This window comes from Equus quagga, chromosome 14 (genome assembly GCF_021613505.1).
Source record: "Equus quagga isolate Etosha38 chromosome 14, UCLA_HA_Equagga_1.0, whole genome shotgun sequence".
Classification (NCBI taxonomy): domain Eukaryota; kingdom Metazoa; phylum Chordata; class Mammalia; order Perissodactyla; family Equidae; genus Equus; species Equus quagga.
The window spans coordinates 16,997,325-17,019,386 of record NC_060280.1 but is presented as its reverse complement, the minus strand read 5'-3'; the positions used below and the strand labels follow the sequence as shown (position 1 = coordinate 17,019,386).

The window sequence follows — 22,062 nt, the reverse complement described above, 5'->3', positions numbered from 1 at the left end:
GATGGGTCTGGGGAAACTGACGCTGCAGTTGTACGTGTTCACTGAGCAGCCTGGATCCGGGGTACGTCGGTCAGTCCCTGACACTCAAATTGTGTAACTTGAGTACAGTTTAATGAAGGGCTTATTTAAAAGAGCTAAGTGTCCTTCATCCTGGGGCTTGTAACCGTGGGGAACTGTTACCACTCCTAGGCCTGAGTGGTAACTGAATTCCAGGGATAGAAGGAGTGGTGTGAGCGGGGCTACTCAACAGACAGAGCCCGTGACCTTTGGTTGTGGTGACCCCACAGCACGGGAATCAGGAAATAAATATCCCAAGCTCCTCTCTCCCTCCCAGTCTTCTTGGGGTGCTTCCCGTTGATCTAACTTAAGCTGAAGGCACAAGGCAAGGGTGCCCATTAATGCAGCCACTCCTGGGCAGGGAGCAGGGTGGGGAATGAACAGATGGTCTGCAGGGGCAAACAGGGGGCTTTTGCAACGTAACTACTTCTGGATCCTTCCTTCTGTGGGACTGACCCTACTGACACCCTGCCTGCCCTGGTAAGGCTGGGCTCGGGACTCGGGTGCGGTGGGCCTCAGGCTAGGAATCTCTGTTGCTTAGAGCCGACAGGAGCTGAGTAAAGAGGGCCTGGCGCTGTACCTTTAAAATAACAGCCTGCTCCATACATACGGGGGCCATATGTCCTCAATTTTCCAGGACAATCTCGATTTCAAATACTCTGTCCCATTTTGCCCATAATAGTACTGGCACTTGTCAGATCACATGTTCCAATTTTTGATTCAGAAAATATGGTCACTGTACCCCTACACCACAACAAATGCCAGATGGTTTAAAGAGCTAATTTTTTTAATGGGATACTTATCCCAATTGTTGAGAAAAGACAATTTTCTGACTATTGAAGCAATTGAAGAAATTATCAGTGACAAGTTTGATGGGTTCAATTACATTTAAAAAAACACCTTTTTTTTTGTTCAAAGAAAATCAACAAAACTAAAAGGTGAAAAGAGAACTCAACAGATTAGGGAACTAGTTGCAATAAACATAACAGCTAAAAACTTAATATCCAGACATTTTGGGGGAGTTTTATGTAAATCTTAAAGGGCACAATCAAGACCTTGATGGACAGGTGGTCAAAGGATATGAGTAGGTAATTCACACAAGAGAAACATTCACTGTAAACAAATCTCGCAGAGGTAGTTGAATAAATTCTAGTTAAAACAACTGTGAGTTACCATATCACACCTATTACATTATCAAAACTAAATAAAAGCTATAAAATATACGTGGGCAGAGCCTTGTGGAAACAGATATACAGTGCAGAAGGCATTATAAATTATCTTTTTTTCCTCCTAGAAAACTGTGATGGTATGGAAAGTAGATCAGAAAAGCAATCCTCTGCTCTGACCCATCAATTCCACTTTTCGAAATATATCCTAAGGACATAACATTAGGAAGAAAGAAATATATATATATATATATAGTTTTACCTGCACTGAAACAAATTGCCAGCAATTGTTTGCTGGCTTTAATATAGTAGGCTAGGACAAATAAGTATTATATTATCATTAAAATATCAAATATGTTCACCTTGTAAATATGAGGGAAGATATATTTCAGAATGTGAAGTGATAAAGAATACAATGAGACTCTGTGGCAGCGATGATGGTGGTCATGTGGAAGCTAGTTTTCTCCAATTACGAGGATTAGATAAGAGTCTAGATTGTGCAGTTCATTGTTTCCTATGGAAAAAGTGTATCCTGGCTCACTGTTTCATTATTATTGATTTTAGACATTCTAAATGTAACTAGATTTTCCATAAAAATAATGAGAAAAGTAAGAACATGGCTCTGACTCCTGTAGGTCTGTAGACCAAGTCTCAGGCATGAATGCTGGTTGCTTCCTAATTTTTTTATTTACTTATTTTTTTAAGTTTATTTTTGTTTTTTGTTTTTTGAGGAAGATTAGCCCTGAGCTGACTGCTGCCGCCAATCCTCCTCTTTTTGCTGAGGAAGACTGGCCCTGAGCTAACATCCATGCCCATCTTCCTCCACTTTATATGTGGGACGCTTGCCACAGCATGGCTTGCCAAGCGGTGCCATGTCCACACCCGGCATCCGAACCAGTGAACCCAGGGCCACCGAAGCAGAACGTGCAAACTTAACTGCTGCGCCACCGGGCCAGCCCCTGGTTGCTTCTTTACATGGTTCTCCATCCAGGATGGGTGGCTTCGTCCAGTACAGCATTGTAGTCATCAGTTGGGGAACCCTCTGTTCTCTGTCTCTTTTCTCTCTGTCCTAATGTGTCTGATAAATGCCTAGGTGTCTCGTTCTAGCAGGTAATAAGGTTCCTTCTATGTGTTACTCAAATCCTGAAACTTTATACTGGACCTTAAAATCACTGTAGGTCCATCCATGTAAAGATCAATCTAGTTACTCCCACTGCAGGGAAAAGCCAATATAATCTCCAGTGTATATATTTTTGTGGTATTTTTAAAGCTTTAAATGCTAATCTGTTGAAAATAAAAGGGGCAGAGGGGCTAGAGTTCATTGTGTGAATGTAAAACTTACAAATAGGGAACCCATGTCCCTCTTAAAACGTGCAGCCAGGGACCAGCCCAGTTGCACAGCGGTTAAGTTCACACTTGTTCCACTTTGGCGGCCCAGGGTTCTGCAGTTCGGATCCTGGGTGCAGACCTACACACTATTTTTCAAGCCATGCTGTGGTAGGCATCCCACATATAAAGTAGAGGAAGATGGGCACGGATGTGAGCTCAGGGCCAGTCTTCCTCAGCAAAAAGAGGAGGATTATGGGCTCAGGGCTGCTCTTCTTCTTCAAAAAAAAATATGCAGCCAGTGAGGACTGCTGTGTAGCTGACGGGGGGATCTCTAGCATACTTTGTGTCCCCAGCAGGGAGAGCGGGGCCAGAACACACTGCTGAACCCCAAGCCCTGCAGACACTGTGCCCGTCTGTTTGGGTGCCTTGACTTCCTCTGGGAATGCCAGGGCCCACTGGGGCAATGGCTCCCGTAAACCTGTAATAAATAAGTGCTTGTACACAGATCCCTTGAGGGTGTTTATGGAATTCCACATTTCATTTTCTGCGTGACCTCGAGTAAAGCACTTGACACCTGAATTCTCATAGCAGAGAAACCTGGGAGAGGAAGCCGAGGACATTTTCTATTAGTGCTCTGAGTTCAGTCCCTAGATCTGAAAGTAGATGCCATGTGTATTATGGAAATGTTTAGAGGCAAAAAAAAAAAAAGAGAGAGAGAAAGAAAGGATAGAAACCCTGTAGGGTTGCAGCTTCTCATCAGAAAGACTGCTGCCAGTGTCAGGGAAGGAACTCAGGTTTTGAAGCCAGCAGGACCGCTGTTCAGATCCCTGAGTGATGCCTCCTGGCTCTCTTCCTCATACGGAAAATGGTAATGACGACATTTAGCTCCTGGGGTGGCCGTGAGTTAAAATTAAATAATTGCATAAAGCACATAAATGAATGTCTGGTGCCAAGTAAACCTTCAAAAAGCGTTAGTTCTCCTCTCCTGCCTTCACCTGCCAGGCCCTCTTGCATATGGGAGTGCTCGGTTCATGATGTATATTCATGATAACTGAGTCACATGTGTGGCTTCAGTCTGATTTACCTGCCACGCAACAGAGATAACCAAATGCAGAGAACGTGCTTTGCTATTGGTCATATGAGGCGTGGGAGTTGCCTACAGCAGAAGGGGAAGGCGGGGAGGGATGCGACTCGGATGGGACTCTTCCTCAGGGATAGGATTGCGCTCAGATTCCTGGCTCACACACTAACAGTGAAGATGCAGTCCGTCCAGCATGGGATGCAGCAGTCTCAGATCACCATCCCAAATAATCAACAGCAGCAAAGAAGGCTCCGAGATGAAGTAGTAGGATGTCCCAGTGGGTGGATGGAGCACAGCAGCAGGAACTCGGGGGCATCATGCTCAGATGTGCAGAAAAGCAGGTGGCAGCCTCGGGCAGTCTGGTGCTTTAGCCCCAGGCACTGGGCGGTGGCACTTAGCAGGGCTCTGGGATGGTGTGCCAAGCAGATTCTTGGACACAGATTCATCAACAGGGACCAAGGCAGAAGGTCAGCAATAAGAACCTGGGTAATGGACTGGGACTCTGTCCGTTACTGGAATGAGGTACGGTATTGGGGTCTGATGATGATGCTGTTGAACCCAGGCCAGCCTCACGTCAAGTTGGATCCTGGAAACTGAGGCAGGACTAAGTTACAGATGAGGCTCAGATGGTCCCATCGTAGGATGGGATGCAGCAGCTGGGAGCCAGGCTGGGCCAGACATTGTCCGTCTTGAAGGCAGACTCACTTGTTGCCACCTGGTTAGAATTTGGACTTATCTCCACAGATACCAGTGGACATTGCTCCAGCATTCTTCAGGGCTGACCTGGAAGGTTCCCTTTCCCTGCTTCCTTCTCTTTTATCTCTCCCCACCTTATCTAAATCAGTGTGGGGTGACATTGAGCTAAAAAACTTGTCAGAATTTTGGTGAGAGGAGGGAACTGTATGTAATGGAAAATCATCTTCAATATATTATAGTTGCTTTGATTCAGGTTTAGTCGTGATGTTTGATTCATTTTGAAATCTTAGTAAAGTGGTTTCTATGTTTAGCAAAAGGGACCTAGATTTAAAATGATCAGAAAGTACCGTTTCTGGCCCCCTCTTCCATGCAGCCTTCCCTGGCCTTCTGTTGACGGGCTCCCTCTTTGACTTACTGTAGTTCGTTTCCTCTTGACCACAGATGCTAGCTCTGCGTTGTTCTTCCTTCCTCTCAGTACATTATACTTTCCAGCTAGACCAGTAGTTCTCTGTGGGGGCGATTTTCCCCCCAGGGGACATTAGGCAATGTCTGGAGACACTGTGGTTGTCATGCCTGGGGGGGCGGATGCTCTTGGCATTTGGTGCGTAGATGCCAGTGATACTACTAAACGCCTTACAATGCACGGGACAGCCCCCTGCCCCCCTAACAAAGACGTATGCCGTCCAAAACATCAATAGCGCCTCTGTTGAGAAACCCTCAGCTAGTGTGTAAGCATATTATGAGCTGACGTGATGTCTTAAGATTCTGGCAAAATAATCATCACCGCTAGCAACTAACATTTATCAAACTCTCACTGCCTGCCAGGCATTGTTTCAAACACTTTCTACGTATTAACTCATTTAATCTTTCTCGTCAGGAATTACTGTCATCCCATTTTGCAGATGGGAAACGTGAGAAAGTTGCGTCCCTTGCCCAAGGTCACACTGCCAGTAACTGGTGAAGCCGCTCAGCAGCAGTAAGAACAGTCATAACAGTGGCAATAGAATTTTTGCTAATTTGTATTAAGCCCAGGGCTTTGTACATATTGACTCATTTCATCTTTGCCGTGAGCCCACGAAATAGATGTTCGATACCCATTTCAGTGAGGCAGAAGCTAGGACTCGGTAGAACTTGCCTTGTGTTTATAGATTTGTGTATTTTTTAAGTTAATGTCCGTCTCCCCCGCTGCACTGTAATCCTAGGAAGGCCAGGACTTTGCTGCTCTTTTGCTCCCTGGAGTGACCCCCTCTTCATCTCGGGGTCTGCCAATAGGGTATACTCTGTAAGTGATGAAGGGACAAGGGAATGAAGTGGCAGGGCGTTAGATGCCCGTGGATGGACCTGTTGAGGCTAGCTGTGGCTTGGCAGTTGTGCCGTGTTTTCTCTGCCCTGGAAAGCACCAGAGCTTTCCTCTGCTCCTCTGGACCAGAGCTGCCCCATGAAAGGATCTGGTCCTTATCACCCTATAGAGCCCCCAGAGTGGCGGGGTCTGGTTGAGAGCATCTGCTCTCTGGCCTCTCCTGGGCCTTGTCAGAACAAGCAGGAGCATCTGATTATTTATAGCAGCTAAAAAATCGTGACCGTGTTAAACCCCAGATTTTCAGGCACCTTTGAAAGTCTGTACGACCTGCTCTCAAAGGAAGGATGGGCTTCCTTATGGCTGGATGCTCATGTCCCGGCCTAATGAAATTTGATGAGACATGAAGCCAGGGAGAGATACTTCTTTTCCTTCTGATATCTGGATCTTTTCAGAACTTAGATAATTTTATCCTATTTACATCAAACATGCAGGTAACTCTAGACTTTTATATCTGTATTATTTCTGGGGAAGTATAATATGATTATGAATGACAGTAATTGACATTACATGCTTTAATTAAATTTCCTTCGCTGTGAATCAAAACCTTTTAGTCCAGTCCTGCAGTGCTATTTCTAGGCTTCTCTTTCACATACTCTGATGCTTTAGGCAACAGGTATGACATACATCCATTTTTATAAATTCTGCATCCCGTAGGTTAAATGAGATAGTGTGTGCGAGGTCACCTGAATGCCAGTCACATAATAATTGTTAATCCAAAAATGTTAGCTGAATTTGCATACTTTGTGCCTTTTAGTTGTTGGCTATTTGAAGAATATGGTGCTTCTTATGATAATCCTAAAGCTGACACTTATGAAAAAGGCCCCTTTTTCAAATGATTGTGGGTAACATAGTAATTACATCCCAGGATTTCTCCTTCTAGGCCGTTAGGTGGTCTGTAGGGGCTTAGAGTATTATCCTTTCCCAAAAGAGAAAAGTAGCCCAGATGGCCTCCTGCTACCACCACCCCCAAAATGATGACAACAACAACAACAACAACAACAAAAGCTCATCCATCATCTGGAGCTGCCAGCCTGCTAGGAAGGACTGAAAAAGTGGATCTGGTCAGTTCCTCGAGCCTAACCCGCATCCTTTCAATCAAGTGGGCAAAGCATGTTACCTGGGAAAATGCACCTGTAGCCATTTCCAGGTGTCTGGCTGCTCCTGGGCTTTTGAGCATCCTTGAGCACCTCTGCAGCACAGTCTCCTGGCACGAGCTACACCTTGGTCGCTTGATTCTGCCCAAGGTGTCTCCTTCCAGCCTAGAGATTTTCCCTAGGTCCCCTTCTTGTCAGAAAGGTCATCTTGGTCCCCTTCCTCAGTCTCTCCCCACCCCTGGGATAGGGAGAACTGACCACAGTGGTGGGCATCCCTGCTGAGGCCCCCAAGATCCAGCATCTTGGGATCCAGTCCTGAAACTCCTCAGGGGTACTCTACCAGGATGCAGATGAACTGGTCCTGGCTTCTGAAGAATCCATCTAGTCCATGCTGGTGCTGGGTCACCTCCTTGTTTCGTACGCAGGTGAAATGGTGCACAGTACCAGGCTCCGCCTCCCCCAGCAGAACGTTGCATTAAACCAACCAGCCAACAAACCCAAAGGGCCATAGTGACAAATGTTCACATACAAGAAAGTTTTCTTCTTGTCCTTAACACATACCTAAGATTATAAATTCAGGCCTAGAAATGTGTGTGTGGATACCCTCACATCTTCACTATCTAACTGAGGGTTCAGGTTCTCTTCTGAAAGGACAGGTTCCCCCACAACGGAGAAAAGGGTTGAGGGCACAGCATGGCCACCATGTCCGGGGTTGCCTGGGGTCACCCCACTGTACCCACACCTTGCCTCTGCCTAAGGAGATGCTTATGACTGAATCTGGGTGGACTGAGAAATTTCAGATCCCCCCAGATGAGACTCAGTTCTCAGCAGCCCCCAGCAGTTGATCCCTTGAAAATACCCAGCCCAGCCTCCAGCTCTGACAGGTAACTTGAGTTGTGTACCCATACTGAGCAAAAACAAGCAGGCACTCCAGATTTCCAGTTGCCTAGAGGCGAGAGGCAGAATCCTGTTTGCTCTGCAGCAGGTCTATGAGTCTCATGTGGCATCATATTAAATTATATAGGCAGCCACTTGTTCTCAACTGATGCACTGAGCTGAGAGTTGTATCGAGCAGGCAGCATTCTCCTCAGGAAACCGTTGGAAAGATCCTATAGTTCTGAAAGCAGAAGTGTGTGGGCCACCGCAAGGAGAGGTCGGTTCTGGGCAGAAGATACCATGAGTGTGGCTGAAATCCTAGACCATGGGCTGCGGGGCACTTTGCCCTAAAGGTAGGTCAGAGCCTGGACAAAGTTGGACATGCTGCACTCGGGGTGAGTCTATTCTGGGGGTGCCCTGGCCAGCTCCTGGCTCAGCTCTGGTGTTTGGGCTTCTGAGATCATAGGTACCCCCTCCTCTTGCCTCTGAAGGTTTGTTATATCAATCTGATCCGCATTAGCCTAGCTCTGTTGTTAGAGATGGTGTGTGTGCACGTGTGTGTGTGTGTATAAGATTTTTAGGGGTCGGGGGAGGAGATGAGGATGAACAAAGAAATAAAGGGGCGAAGGACTTATGAAAGAAAAGCTCTGCCTAATTTTACTGCTTGCTGTCCTCTATTCCTCATAATGGTAAATCTAAGCGTGCGTTCTGAAAGTGTAGAAAGCAGCTTTTGGCCTCTGTGAGCTATTAGCCTGCTAAATGCTTTTCCTAAGACCTAACAGCCAGCTCTGCTCCGTAGCTGGAGCAGAGAGGGTGCTGTAATTCTCATTAGTGACAGTAATATGAACAGGACAAATATCTTACTTTAAGAGCTCATAATCAGTAATGCCTAATGGGCCTTTCCAATTCCCCCCAAATAGTTGGGAATAAATAGATTAAGACCGGAACTGAAATGGGTTTGATGGATGTGCATGCAAGACCTTAGCAAGACTTTCCACTCAGCTTCCACCCAGATTAAACATGGTTTGAAAATTCACATGTTTGGGTTTATGGCTGGGCTGAAATGCCTCCCCAAGGATTTTGACAGGTTAAAGGTTACATCAGTTTGGGTTCCTTGATCTGGGTTCTGAAAAGACCATAATTAATGAAGGAGTAAGAAGGGTAGCCATGAGCAACTTGCAGCCACGTGGGAGCGCGAGGGATGGCTGTGGATCCCCTGAATGCGTGTGGTTGGGAGACCTGGCTCCTCCCCGGAACCCACATGCTTTCATCACCGATATCAGCCCACTCCCAATGATGAACGCCGAATGCACTCATTTGCACCCTCTGGGAAGGCATTTGTGTTGAAGGTCCCAGCGGGGGAGAATAGCAACGCTGAGGGCAAAGCAGGAGACTTAGAGGGATCCAGAGGTTACAACTGACGCCTGGGAGCTCGTAAGCAGAGCTGGACTTGGCCCTTTGGTTGACTAGGGCAGTGGGTGAGCAGACACCAGAGGCAAGGGAAGTGCTGAGGGGTCCAGGCTGCTCCTGATAGGCATTTCCTTGTCGCTTCGCTTACATCTCTATGGATACCGATGGAGATGCATATTTCCCCAATATTTAGTTATTTATGTATTTTTTCTTTATATAAATTACCACTTAATGTATTTTATTAACTTTCCTTAGGGGCTTTGATAGACTGCTATTATGGATTTTTATAATGAAGTCATTATATGTTAAGAATACTAATCTATGCTTGCCACATTAGTTGCATTTTTTTTTCCAGATTGACCTTATTCTTAGTTGCTTGCCCTGATCTGCCTCCTTATTTTCCAAAACAAGCCTGTGATTTCCTTCTGCTCCCTGCACCCAGAATCTAATTCTTAAGTACTAGGAAAAAGACAAGTACTTCTTACTACAAAAAACTTCTAACATACACAAAAGTAGAGAGGATAGTGTAGGACACCCCCAGTGAACCCGTCACCCACTTCAATGATTAATCCATGGCTGGTCTTATTTCATGTATGTCTCCCAGCTGACCCTCAGCCCCCACTGGAAGATTCTTTTGTAGCAAATCCCAGATATATCATTTCAGTGTATGTGTATTTCAGTTGTAGCTCTTAAAGATAAGGATACTTTTTAAAAACACAATTTATATTACATGTAGACAAAAAATTAATAATTCCTTAACATCTTTGGCTGTTCAGTCTCATAATTTTGATTGTTTCATTTCTTTATTTTTACAGTTTGTTGGAATCAAGATCAAAATAAGGCCCATGCATTGCAAATAGTTGATATTCTCTCAGATCTTTTATTCCTTGAAATATATTGAAGAAACCCATAGAGTTTCCCACAGTCTAGATTTTGCTAATTGTATCCTGATGGTGTCAGTTAACATGTTCCTCTGACCCCCGCGTTTCCTGAAAATTGGTTGGTAGATCTAAGACTGATGGCGTGTGTCTCTTTGGGATGGGGGAAGGGGAGGCATGATATCTGGTTGTCCCTCATTTGTGAGGAGCTGTTGGTGATCATTGTCTAGAGGCATTAATTCATTAGGGGTTTCCAAATGGTTATATTCTAATTCATTTATTCCATCGTCATTGATTGACTGAAATGCTTTATAAAGGTAAACTTTCCCTCTTGACGTATTTAATCAGCCACAGGTACGGTTTCATTTAGAAAGATGGGATGAATGTTAGATTCTTCCTTTTATTTACCATTTTTCAAAATGAGTGGGTTCCCTAGCTTCCTCCGGAGGTGACTAGAGTGGTGTTGTGCTTTGTTTTTCTAGCGTCATTATTAACTCAAGGATTTAAATATATTTGATGTTTCAATCTATTGCAGTTCTTATTCTTATGGGTGCTCAAATTTTCCTTTGGCCAGTGGAAGCCTCTTTGATACGACTCACCTAATAGAAATTCATAATTTATTGGTTTCTGGCAACAAAATGTTCCAGGCTCACTGCCTCTGATCTAGAATCAGCCATTTCTCCCAGGAGCCCTGATTCCTTTTAGTGGGAAATGGCATTATAATTTAGAGGCCACAATCCGGGTGCTGTGGGTATTGAGTACCATTTGTTTCCACCTCTGAAAATTCACCCAAAATGCACTCACCACTATTAGTAGCACCACCACCCCTGAAAACCACCACAGCCGTCACCTCCGTGTCATCACCATACAGACTTCACCTTTCCCCAAGTCTGCATAACACCCATAAAATATTCCTTCTCCAACCCGCCTGGGTCGTTTCACTTGCTCCAGAATGTCCTTCCGCATTGTAAAGCATTTCAGCGGCCTTTTTCTACTCCTTTCACTATCCTCTCTTCGTCTGTTTAAGACCCAAGACAAGGGGATAGATCATAATTTCTTAAAGTTTCCTCCAACTTTGTTTTTGAGCTCTGTTGGCTGGCCAAAGTCATTCTTGTTTCATTAGATCTTCTCTGAGTGGTCCCTGTGTCTCCCCCAGGGCACACGTGTCACTACGCACACACTGAACGAAGGTGGGGAGCAGTAGATCAAAGTTGCTGAACGCTGACTGCGGCGTGTCCTACTATGCTGGGCATTTTGTATGTGTTTTATCATCGATGCTTCGTTACAAACCTGTGAGCTGTGTATTATCATCCCCATTTTAGAGAGGAAGAAAAGTTAAGTAAGAGGCAGAGCTGGGATTAATCCAAGGTCCACTTTTCGCCAGCACCCAGGCAGCTGAGACTGCCTTATCCTGGTCCATGCGTCCCAGGAAGACTTCTGCTTAGAGGGGTCCAATAGGGAGCCTTTTCCCAGCTGTCCTGCACACTTGCAAAACTCTGCGTTCCTTATCCTTCAGTGGCTCCCCATTGATTTTAGAATTAAATGCACCCTCTGTCTGTTCTGGCCCTGGGCTTAACTCCCTAACAACACCCTACAAACACATTACTTTCCAGCAAGCTTCCCGAAAACGTGCCTGTCCTCATGTCTCCTGCTCTGTTGTGTGCCCCCCACTCCCTCCTCACCTTGTAAACGTCTCCTTTAAGAAACCAGTGAAGCATCTCCTTGAGGAGGAGTTCAGTGATACTGCGTTGGCTCCCACAGGGTGCTGTGCTGTACTCTGGAGCCGGGTTTTACTCATCCGTTTGACCCTGGCCCAGGAAAGTTGCTCAGCAATGCTGCTGAATGCACATTTAAACAGAGCAATGAGTGCGTGGTACCAGCTCTCCCTCTTGCTCACTTGAGTAAAATGTTATCTTTGAAATAGTGTATACACTTTCTTGTGGCTCTGTCACTCTATGCTTCTGTTGTGCGTGTTTATTTCTGCCCATAAGTTAAATTATGCTCTGGGCCTGGAAGGCGCAACCGGAATGAGGCTCCCAGTGCATTGCCTTGCACGTAGTCAAGGCTCAGTAATTATCCGGGGAATTGACTCAAAAGGAAGGTTGTACAGAAAGAAGCCACAGTGAAAGTGTCAGGCATGCAATCAGCAGAACGCCAGACAGTTAAAGCATCTCCGATTTACTACAATTTCTTTTAATGGGTTCTCTGTACAGATTTGCTGTCAACATGGATTGTTGGTTTAGGAAAAAAACAGAGAGCTGCAATGGCCCTTGTGATGCCCAATGACGGGCAGCATTTTACCACTTCTAGTGAGATGTCCACAGATTTCCAGTTTGGGACAAGACTTCATCATTAATGCTGAGGAGGTCCAAGTGACGAGCAAAAATGCTTCCGAGTGAATGTCTCAGACCCTCACGCTCAGAACCAGCACCCGTGTGCCCTCTCTGCTCCCTCCATTGCTGCCTCCAGTTCCGTATCCTCCTCTTCGTAAAGCCCGGACCACCCAAGATTAATGTCTGGCTCTGATGTAGGAGGTGAAGCTGTTTGTTTGGCTGTGGCACCCTGCTGCAAGGGAGGGCTGCTCAGGGACCAGCGCTGCCATACGGATCATTCATTCATTCAGAAAATATGCGTTAAGCAGTTATTGCATGTCAGGTGCTGGCAGCGCAGTGGTGGGCAAGGCCTCGGTCCTCTTGGAGTGCTCAGAATAATGGAGGAGACGGGTGTTCTTCAGATATGCACACAGATGTCTAATTACACATGGTAGTAAGTGAGATGGAGGGCAAAACAAAGACCTAGCCACACAGGGTCTGGCACTGCCTTCTCCATGAAGCCCTCCCTGGTCCCTCCTGGCAGTGCAAGGCCAGCCTGCTGCTCCCTTTGTCACCTGGAACCATGCCTATGTCAGCCCTCAGCCCACTGAGACTGAGCGTGCGTGACCGTGAGCTCCTAGGGCAAGGGTTTCTTCTTTCCTAGAACAGTGTATGGCATACAGCAGGTGCTCAATAAGTGCTTAAGGGTGGGAGGAAGGGAATGAGCTCATTTTACAAGGCCCCACTCCATCAGATGAAGGAGCCGTAGACTTGCCTCACTCAGCCCCGTGATCATGATGGTGTGATGATGAATGAACTAGTGCCAGAACTTCAGCTCTGTCCCCAAGAAGAAGGCTTGTCTTCTCCAGAAGGATTGTGGGGATGCAATAATGCATGGAAACTCTCCATGCAGGGCCTGGCCTGTGGCAGGAGCTCAGCACAAGGGGCATCCCTTCCCTGCCCCAGACGTTTCCTCAGGATGCTGTCGTGCTCTGATCAAAGCCGCCTGCCCACCAGCATTACTTGGCATGCTCTCATCCTAGACCTGGGCAGGGGCAGGGGCGGGACTTGTGTCCTGCTCGTCTCTGAGTCTCCATCGTGGGCACAGCAGAGTCGGGACAAAGGAAACGTTTATTTTGAACAGCGCCAGCCTCTTGTCATCGTGTGAAGATAGGATTCTGCAGCCTGTCCATTGCTGTTTGCTTCTTCCTTGGAGAAGAAGAGTGTGTTCCCCTCCCAATCTTTTCCTAAAAATGTACCCTCTTAAGTCCTACCCAGTCTCCTGGGATTTCTCTCCTGGGGAGAGGAGACGGAGGACCCTGGCCCCCAGATTTCTGGGGGAGCATAGCAGATGCTTTTGCACTGCACATCACAACCCCCGGCTACCTTTTGTTTCAGCCTGGCTGTGGTAGACAGTTTGGCGCACCCAGCAGGGTCCTGCCTTAACCTGGCACCTCCACTGTCCTGTCCCAGAGCTCTAGCTTCTGAAGCCCCTCAACCAACACCCAGTGCAGCCTGAGGATATGGAGAGGCAGCACCCTTGGGGTAACCTCAGCTAAGGGGGCAGTCCGCGGAGACAGTCTCCATAGTTCCTCAGAGAACCCCCTTGGGGCGAGCCTCAGTGGCCCACAGGGAGCCGGCTCAGTAACGCATGCCCCCTTTGGGGGCTCTTCCTGGGTCTCTGTGTCATTCTCCTTGCCCCTCACCCCTTTCCCTGGCATTTCTTCCCACTTTCAAGTGGCTCCGTACTAAGACATTGGGAAAAGGAGATAGTGAACTGTCTGGATCATCCTCTAGGGGACTTTTCAGGGAAGTCACTTAACTTTTCTGAACTTCAGCTTCTTCCTCCATGAAAGAGTGAGAAGAATAGCCTGTGGCCTGAGACTCACTTAGGGCCCTGCATCTGGCTCCCCGGAGGCGCCACATTCTACTCTTGCTGGTCCCGCTGCCTGAGCACCCACTCACCCTTCATGGCTGGCGAATGACTCAACCTTCCAGACTCAGCCACCTCCCAAGATTGGAAACCACCTAAATGTCCAACAGTTATGGGATGGTTCAGTAATGTATGGTGTGCACCTTCAACGGAGATTAAGGAAGACATTTAAAGTGATTCTTTTGATGGCATAAGGAAAGGTAATGAGATTATGTGGTGTGATGAAAGCAGCCTATAGAACTATGTGTACCCAGCATGTTAATGTGTGTATGTGTGTAAAGCAAAGGAAAGCAGGTAAGAAAATATACCATGTTAACAGTTTTTCTCTAAGCAGTAGGATTATTTTCTTAGTTTTTTTTAATGTTTTCAAAGTTCTCTTAAATGAGCATGTTTTTCTTTTATAGCCATTTCTTTTATGCATTTTTTTTTTCTTTTTGGTGAGGAAGATTTACCCTGAGCTAACGTCTGTTGCCAATCTTCCTCTTTTTTTTTTTCTCCCCAAAGCCCCAGTACATAGTTGTCTATCCTAGTTGTAGGTCATTCTAGTTCTTCTATGTGGGATGCCGCCACAGCATGGCTTGATGAGCGGTGTGTAGGTCTGTGCCCAGGATCCAAACAACTGAACCCTGGGCTGCCAAAGCAGAGCACATGAACTTAACCACTCGGCCATGGAGCTAGCCCCCTAGCCATTTCTTTTTTGTTGTTTTTTGAGGAAGATTAGCCCTGATCTAACATCTGCTGCCAATCCTCCTCGTTTTTTTTTTTAAAGATTTTATTTTTTTCCTTTTTTTCCCCAAAACCCCCCAGTACATATTTGTACATTCTTCGTTGTGGGTCCTTCTAGTGGTGGTAGGTGGGATGCTGCCTCAGTGTGGTTTGATGAGCAGTGCCATGTCCGCGCCCAGGATTCGAACCAACGAAACACTGGGCCGCCTGCAGCGGAGCGCGTGAACTTAACCACTCGGCCATGGGGCCAGCCCCCCCAATCCTCCTCTTTTTGCTGAGGAAGATTGGCCCTGAGCGAACATCTGTGCCCATCTTCCTCTCCTTTTATGTGGGACACCTGCCACAGCATGGCTTGACAAGCGGTGTGTAGGTCCACACCCAGGATCCGAACCAGTGAACCCTGGACCTCCAAAGCAGAATGTGCAAACTTAACCACTACGCCACGAGGCCAGCCACTAGCCATTTCTTTTAAATTAACCCAGTACTTACAACAAACAAAAGTACTGCTCAAATATCACTTTGTTTTAATCTGTTCTCACAGAGGCTGAGCCTCCATAGACTGACCAGGCAACCTCTAGGGCTTAGCATATGCAAGATTTTTCCCTAATAAACTTTCTCCTGGCCTTACATGGGAACACAGAAGTGACCATGTTCTAGACATATTCATATAAGAAATAAAAGCCCTTTCATAAAACTGGGACAATGTATAGTATAGTGTTAAGGATGTGAACCCTGGAGCCAGCTGGCCTGGGATCAAATCTGGGTTCACTTTCTACTTGTGTGGCCTTAGTCAGGTTACATAACCTCTCTGGGCCTCATTCTCCTCACCTGTAAAATGGGGATAACAATAGTACCTACTCATTAGATTGTTGGCAAGATTAAATGAGTTAATATATGTAAAAAAAAAATGCTGCATCTACGGGCCTGGTAGAAAGGAAGTGGAGTGTGAGTGTGTGTTCTCTCACCATCATCATCATTGTTCCCTCAGGAGGGAGTTTCCACGAACTGTTCTCCTTCAGGGTATGCCACCGACTGACCTTCAGACAAACCTAGAAACTGCCCACGAGAACTGGTCCAACACAATGCCGTGTTCTCTCACCGGCCACTCCCAGGGCTCTTGTTTCAACAGAGGCCACCACTTGGGAATTCAAGTGGACTCGTAGTTTTGTGGCACTTTTTAAGCCGCATTGAGCCACTGAATAAGAAATGTCTGGCTGTTCAGGATTAATAAGTAAGAAGGATCTAGACATGAAATTCAAAGAGCCGTAGAAAATGGAACAAGGACACTTGACTCAGGTGACACACAGAGACAAAAGCAGGTGAGATGGAGAGGCTGCACGGGGCGCCTGGGGCCCTCCTGGCCTCCTGTGGCGTCTGCATCGCCCACTCACTCCTCATTTGCTCCCTCCCCTGCAGAAGAGCGCTCTGCACTCAGGACGTGGTTCAGAACTGCGTGGGGCCCTTGTCATTCTGCACTGTACTTCGTGTGCATGTCTTTCTCCTCCCTCTCCAGCTAAAGCATCCTCCAGCACCCACTGAGTGCTTATCAAGTGCCAGGCATTGTCTGGGCTCTGAGGGCCACCAAAGGTAGCTGCCCTTCAGGAGCCAACTGGCCCCAGCAGAAGTACTCGTGTATCTTTGTATTCATAGCTCGTGGCCCAGCCCCTGGCACCAGAGATGCCCGTACATTTTTACGAATGAAAGAGATCAGTAGTGCCGCTTCCAGGCTGGCTGCCCTGGGTTGCTCACAGTACCCACACTTCATATGCAATTAGCCAGTGTCCCAGATGAAGTTCTGTGGTCTTCCCAAGGCTGTTAGGAGTGCTCAGGGTGTATGAACACACACGGATGCACTCGCACACACAGTGGCTTGGTCTTTTCCCAGGATAGCACATCTATACCTCCTTCTGCTTAAGTAGGAGCAGACCTTTAAAACCAAGGAAATGGTTCTGGTTCTCAGTCTAAAGAGATAATGGGGCATGGCGTGGCAGAAGACAGAGAGCAGTGACATGCTGTTTCCCCTTGACCCTCGGTGCCTGTGCAGTATTTACATTAAATTCCCGTGGCTTCCTTGAGTCCCCCACCCATCTTTCAGCTCACATAGATCTGACTGCCTGAAGCCCGCCAATGGGACATCTCTCTCTCTGCCTCCGTGCTTCCTTGCAGTTGGAGGGCAGCTGTATCACATGCTTGGCTGAACAATGAATAAATGTCCAGGGGCCATTTGCTTGGCAGCCTTCCAACTCTGCAGAGACTATAAAACTGACCAACGTGAAGACACTGGTGGAAACCATAAGACTCGGGACTATGGAGCCCCTGTCAGCTCCCATCACGACACCATCCTCTAATTCCGCTTTTTGGCTGGGCTCCCAGGGCCAGATGTCAGACCCTGGTGCCTAAACAGCTGTGTCAGGTAGAGAGGAGCGTGGTGAGAGCCTGACAATCTGTTGAGGCCGCCACGAGCTGGCTCCCATGTTTACCTGATGCTTTGTATTATGTCTGCTGAAACAAGTATCCTTTTAGTTAAAAGTAATAAAACTCCTCTGGTTTAAGGGCTGGGGTGGAGGGGGTTGGGATTTTGCATTTTCTTTTGGCAATCTCACAGAGAGGAAAAGTGAACCCACATGTTGTAGGAAAGAGTGAGTATTAAGAACAGAACTTGTCCCCTTAACCAAGAAAGCTCTTGTAGGCAGAATAATGACCTCTCCCGCCAGAGGTCCGCACCCCGATCCCTGGACTCTGTGAATTTGTTGACTTGCATGGCAAGGTGAAGTTCAGGTTCAGGTGGAATTTTGGTTGCTCATCAGCCAACCCTAAAATAGAGAGATTGTCCTGGATTATTCTGGTGGACCCAGTGTAATCATAGGGTCCTTAAAAGTAGAAGGGGGAGGCGGAAGAGGAGGTCAGAGTGATGCAATGTGAGAAGGAATCTGCCCCCGCCCCCGACCCCCATTGCTGGCTTTGAAGATGGAGGAAGGGGCCACAAGCCAAGGACTGCAGGTGGCCTCTAGAAGCTGGGAAAGGCAAGAAAAGAGATTCTCCTCTAGAGCTTCCAGAAAGGAACGCTGCCCTGCCAGTGCCTTGGTTTTAGCCCAGTGACGCCATGTTGGACTTCTAACCTATAGAACCACGAGCATAATAAATTGGTGTTTTTTCCAGTCACCAAGTGTGTGGTAACTTGTTACAACAGCAATAGAAAACTAATGCAAAAGCCCACGGTGTAAAGACCCCCACTGGGGACCATGGATAGATCTGATTTCCAGAGCAGCTCTGGAGAAAAGCATTAAAGAGACCACTGTACCTTCAGTGATGGTTGGACTAGTGGGACAGACCCCCTCTTGGGAAAGCAGAAATGACCCAGCCAGTAGTCCTGAAGTTATGAGGGAGCTCTATCTTCTCATTTCAGCCCTGGAAAAAAACAAACAACGAGAAAAAATTTTTTTGTACTTTCTTCCTGGAAACTTGGGTTCTTGAGTACAGCTTGTGCTACGGGACTTTGAAAAGGTTCTTGCGCTTTCCCTGCTTTATAGATGCTTCCACAGGACTCAGCGAATGTGGGATAAATTACCACAGTCTCCTTGGTGATAGGAGGAAACATGTGTAACCCATAAAATCATGGATTTCCCCCCAGTGAACTCTGTATACATTTGGAAATAACAGCAAATTTAGGTTGAGTTTTTTTTTAATAGACTACTTTTGCAGTAGTTTTAGATTTACAGAAAAATTGCAAAGATGCTCCAGAGAGTTCCCATTTATCCTACATCCAGTTTCCTCTCTTATTAACATCTTATATTAGGATGATACATTTGTCACAATTCATGAACCAGTATAGATATGTTATTATTAACTAAAATCCCTAGGTCATTCAGATTTCTTTAGTTTTTGCCTAATGTCCTTTTTCTGGTCCAGGATCCCATGTAGGATACCACATTACACTTAGCCATCTTGTTTCCTTAGGCTGCTCTTGGCTGTGACATTTTCTCAGATTATCCTTGTTTTGAATCACCTTGATAGTGCGGAGGAGTACTAATCAAGTATTTTTTAGGATACCCCTCTATTGGAATGTGTCGTGTTTTTCTCATGATTAGGCTGGGATTGTGGGTTTGGGGAAGGAAGAGCGCAGAGGCAAGTGCTATTTCCTCATATCACATCAAATCCCGTGACTTACGACCGTGATGTTGACCATGGTCACCTGGCCGAGGTGGTGGTTGTCAGCTTTCTCCGCTGTAAAGTTACTCTTTTTCTCCCTTTTCATATTGTACTCTTTGGAAGGAAGTCACTATGCAAAGCCCACATTTAAGGAGTCGGGGGTTGTGCTCTCCCCCTTTGAGGGCACGGATCCATAAATTATTTGGAATTCTACCAAGAAGATTTGTCTCTTCTCCTCCATTTATTAATTGAATCAGTCATTTATGTCAGTATGGATTTATGGATATTTATTTTGTGCTTTGGGCTATAATTCAATACTACCGTATGTATTTTGTGGCTCAAATTCTTCCAGCTTCCTTACTTTCTGCTTCCAGCCTCTCTTGTGTATTTCCTCTCCAGTCCTAGAATCAGCCATTTATCCAAGGATCCCTGGTTCCTTTGTTGGAGAATGGTGCTAGAAACCAGGATCTGAGTCTTAGATCCGTTTATTGCTACTGGAGTGTCATTTCTTTTAGACTCTCTCAGCAAATAGAGCAAAAAAATATATGTGTGTGCACTAACTCATGTATATACACATGCCTAAATATTTCTGTACATAACCATCGGTATCTATATTAAGATAGCATGCGTTCTTACTGATGTCTCCAACTCTAATCTGTTCCCATGTGGATCATCCCAGCCTGGTTCCCTTGCTTATCTGTAAACTTCTACTCCAACAGTGAGAAACCTGGTTTTACCATCTACCATCCATTTACTTGATTATTCAATTCCAGTATTGTCCATGTATAGCAGTATCAGAATTATTAACCCATACCCCTAGGGGAAATAACTTTATCAACTAGTCTACAGTGCTTACATGCGGTTCTTTTTCCTTTGGTCTCACAGACTTCACTCATTTCCAGTGATATTTAGGTCAGCGCTATTCCCTTAACCTCCTTCAGTGAGGTTGTCTCTTGCACAGTCAGATTCTGTTGTCACGTCTGCATTCCATCCTTGGATTCCCCAACCTCCAAAATGGTTTTTTAATTTTGCATACATTAAGGTTTACTCCTTGTGCTGTGTGTTCGACAAATGCATAAAATCATGTGTCCGCCATCGCAGTCATACAGAACAGTTTTACCCTCTTAAAATTGTTCCGTACTTTGCCTGTTCAACTTTCCCCCAAGCTCCTGGCAACCACTGATTTTTTTGTCTCTATAGTTTCACCTTCTCCAAATATCATATAATTGGAATCATACACTATGTAGCCTTTTCAGACTAGCCTCTTTGACTTAGGAATTATACATTTGAAGTTCCTTGTGTCTCTTCATGGCTTTATTGCTAATTTCTTTTTATCATGCATAATATTTCATCATATGTACCACAGTTTATTTGCCTATTGAAAGATAGCTTGGTTGCTTCTGGCTTTTGGCAATTATGAATAAAGCTGCTATAAACATTCATATGCAGGATTTATGTAAATATGTTTTCAAATCAACTGGGTAAATACCTAGGAACACAATGGCTGGATTATGTGGTAAGACTATAGCTTTATAAGAAGCTACCAAACTATCTTCCAAAATGGCTATCTCATTTGGCATTGTCACCAGCAGTGAATGAGAGTTTCTCTTGCTCCACATCCTTGTCAGCATTTGGTATTATTAGTTTTTTTGGTTTTAACCATTCTAGTAAGTATGTAGTAGTGTCTCGTTGTTGTTCTATTTGTCATTCCCTAATGACAAATGATGTTGAACATCTTTTCATGTGCTTATTTCCCATCTGTACATCTTTGGTGACGTATCTTCACGTCCCTTGTTCATTTTGTAATTGTGTTGTTTGTTTTCTTATCATTCAGTTTTTAGTGTTCTATGTGTATTTTGCATACAAGTCTTTCATCAGATATGTATTTTGCAAATATTTTATCCCAGTCTATGGCTTATCTTTTCATTCTCTTAACAATATCTTTTGCAGAGTAGACATTTTAATGAAGTCCAACTTATCAATTTTTCTTTCAGGGATTGTCCCTTTGGTGTTGTATGTAAAAACTCACTGCCAAACCCTAAATCACATAGATTTGCTCCTACATTTTTCTCTAGGAATTTCATACTTAGGTATAAAGTGTTTTCTACTTAGGTCTGTGATCACTTTGAGTTACATTGTGTAAAGAGTGTATGGTCTGTGTATAGATTAATTTTTTTTGTGTATGGATGCTCAATTGTTCTCACACCGTTTGTTGATAAGACCATCCCTTCTGCGTCGAATTGCCTTTGCTCCTTTATGAAAAATCAGTTGACTATATTTGTGTGGGTCTGTTTCTGGGTTTTCTATTCTGTTCCATTGATCTGTTCTTTTGCCAGTAACATGCTGTCTTGATTACTGTAGCTTTCTAGTAAGTCCTGAAGTCTGGTAGTGTCAGACCTACAACTTTGTTGTTCTTCAATACTGTGTTTCTGCTCTGCGTCTTTTGCCTTTCTCTGTAAACTTTGGAATGAGTTTGTCGATATCCACAAAATAGCTTGCTGTAATTTTGACTGGGGTTACGTTGAAGCTATAGATGAAGTTGGGAAGAATTAACGTTTTAACAATATTATGTCTTCCTATCCATGAACACTGAGTATCTCTCTATTTATCTAGATCTTCTTTGATTTCTTTCATCAGAGTTTTGTAATTTTCTGCACATCAATCCTGTACATATTTTGTTAGATTTATATCTAACTATTGCATTTTTGAGTGCTACTGTAAATAATACTGTGTTTTTAATTTCTAATTCCAATCATTTATTGCTGGTATATAGGAAAACAATTGACATTTGTATATTAACCTTGTATCCTGTAACCTTGTTATAATTGCTTATTCTAAGTGTTTGGGTTTTTTGTTCTGTTTTGTTTTGGTCAATTCTTTGGGATTTTTTACATAGAAAATCATGTCGTCTACAAAGATGGTTTTATTTCTTCCTTCCCAATCTGTATACCTTTTATCTCCTTCTCTTATATTATTATACTAGGTAGGATTTTTA

The 22,062-nt window shown here is 45.1% G+C and overlaps 1 protein-coding gene across 3 annotated transcripts in view; it reads left to right on the top strand.

The window, feature by feature from the left end:
* Positions 1–22,062, top strand: part of PARVA (parvin alpha) — a 146,530-nt gene that overhangs the window by 68,046 nt on the left and 56,422 nt on the right. Inside the window, exon 1 of one of the 3 annotated variants that reach the window (XM_046685191.1) lies at positions 7,876–8,012. The exons of the other annotated variants lie outside the window; for them this stretch is intronic. Within the exon in view, the coding sequence (XP_046541147.1) occupies positions 7,985–8,012 (28 nt within the window). The 5' untranslated portion in view covers positions 7,876–7,984. Of the gene's footprint in view, positions 1–7,875; positions 8,013–22,062 lie in introns of those variants that run through there. 3 annotated transcript variants of the gene reach the window in all.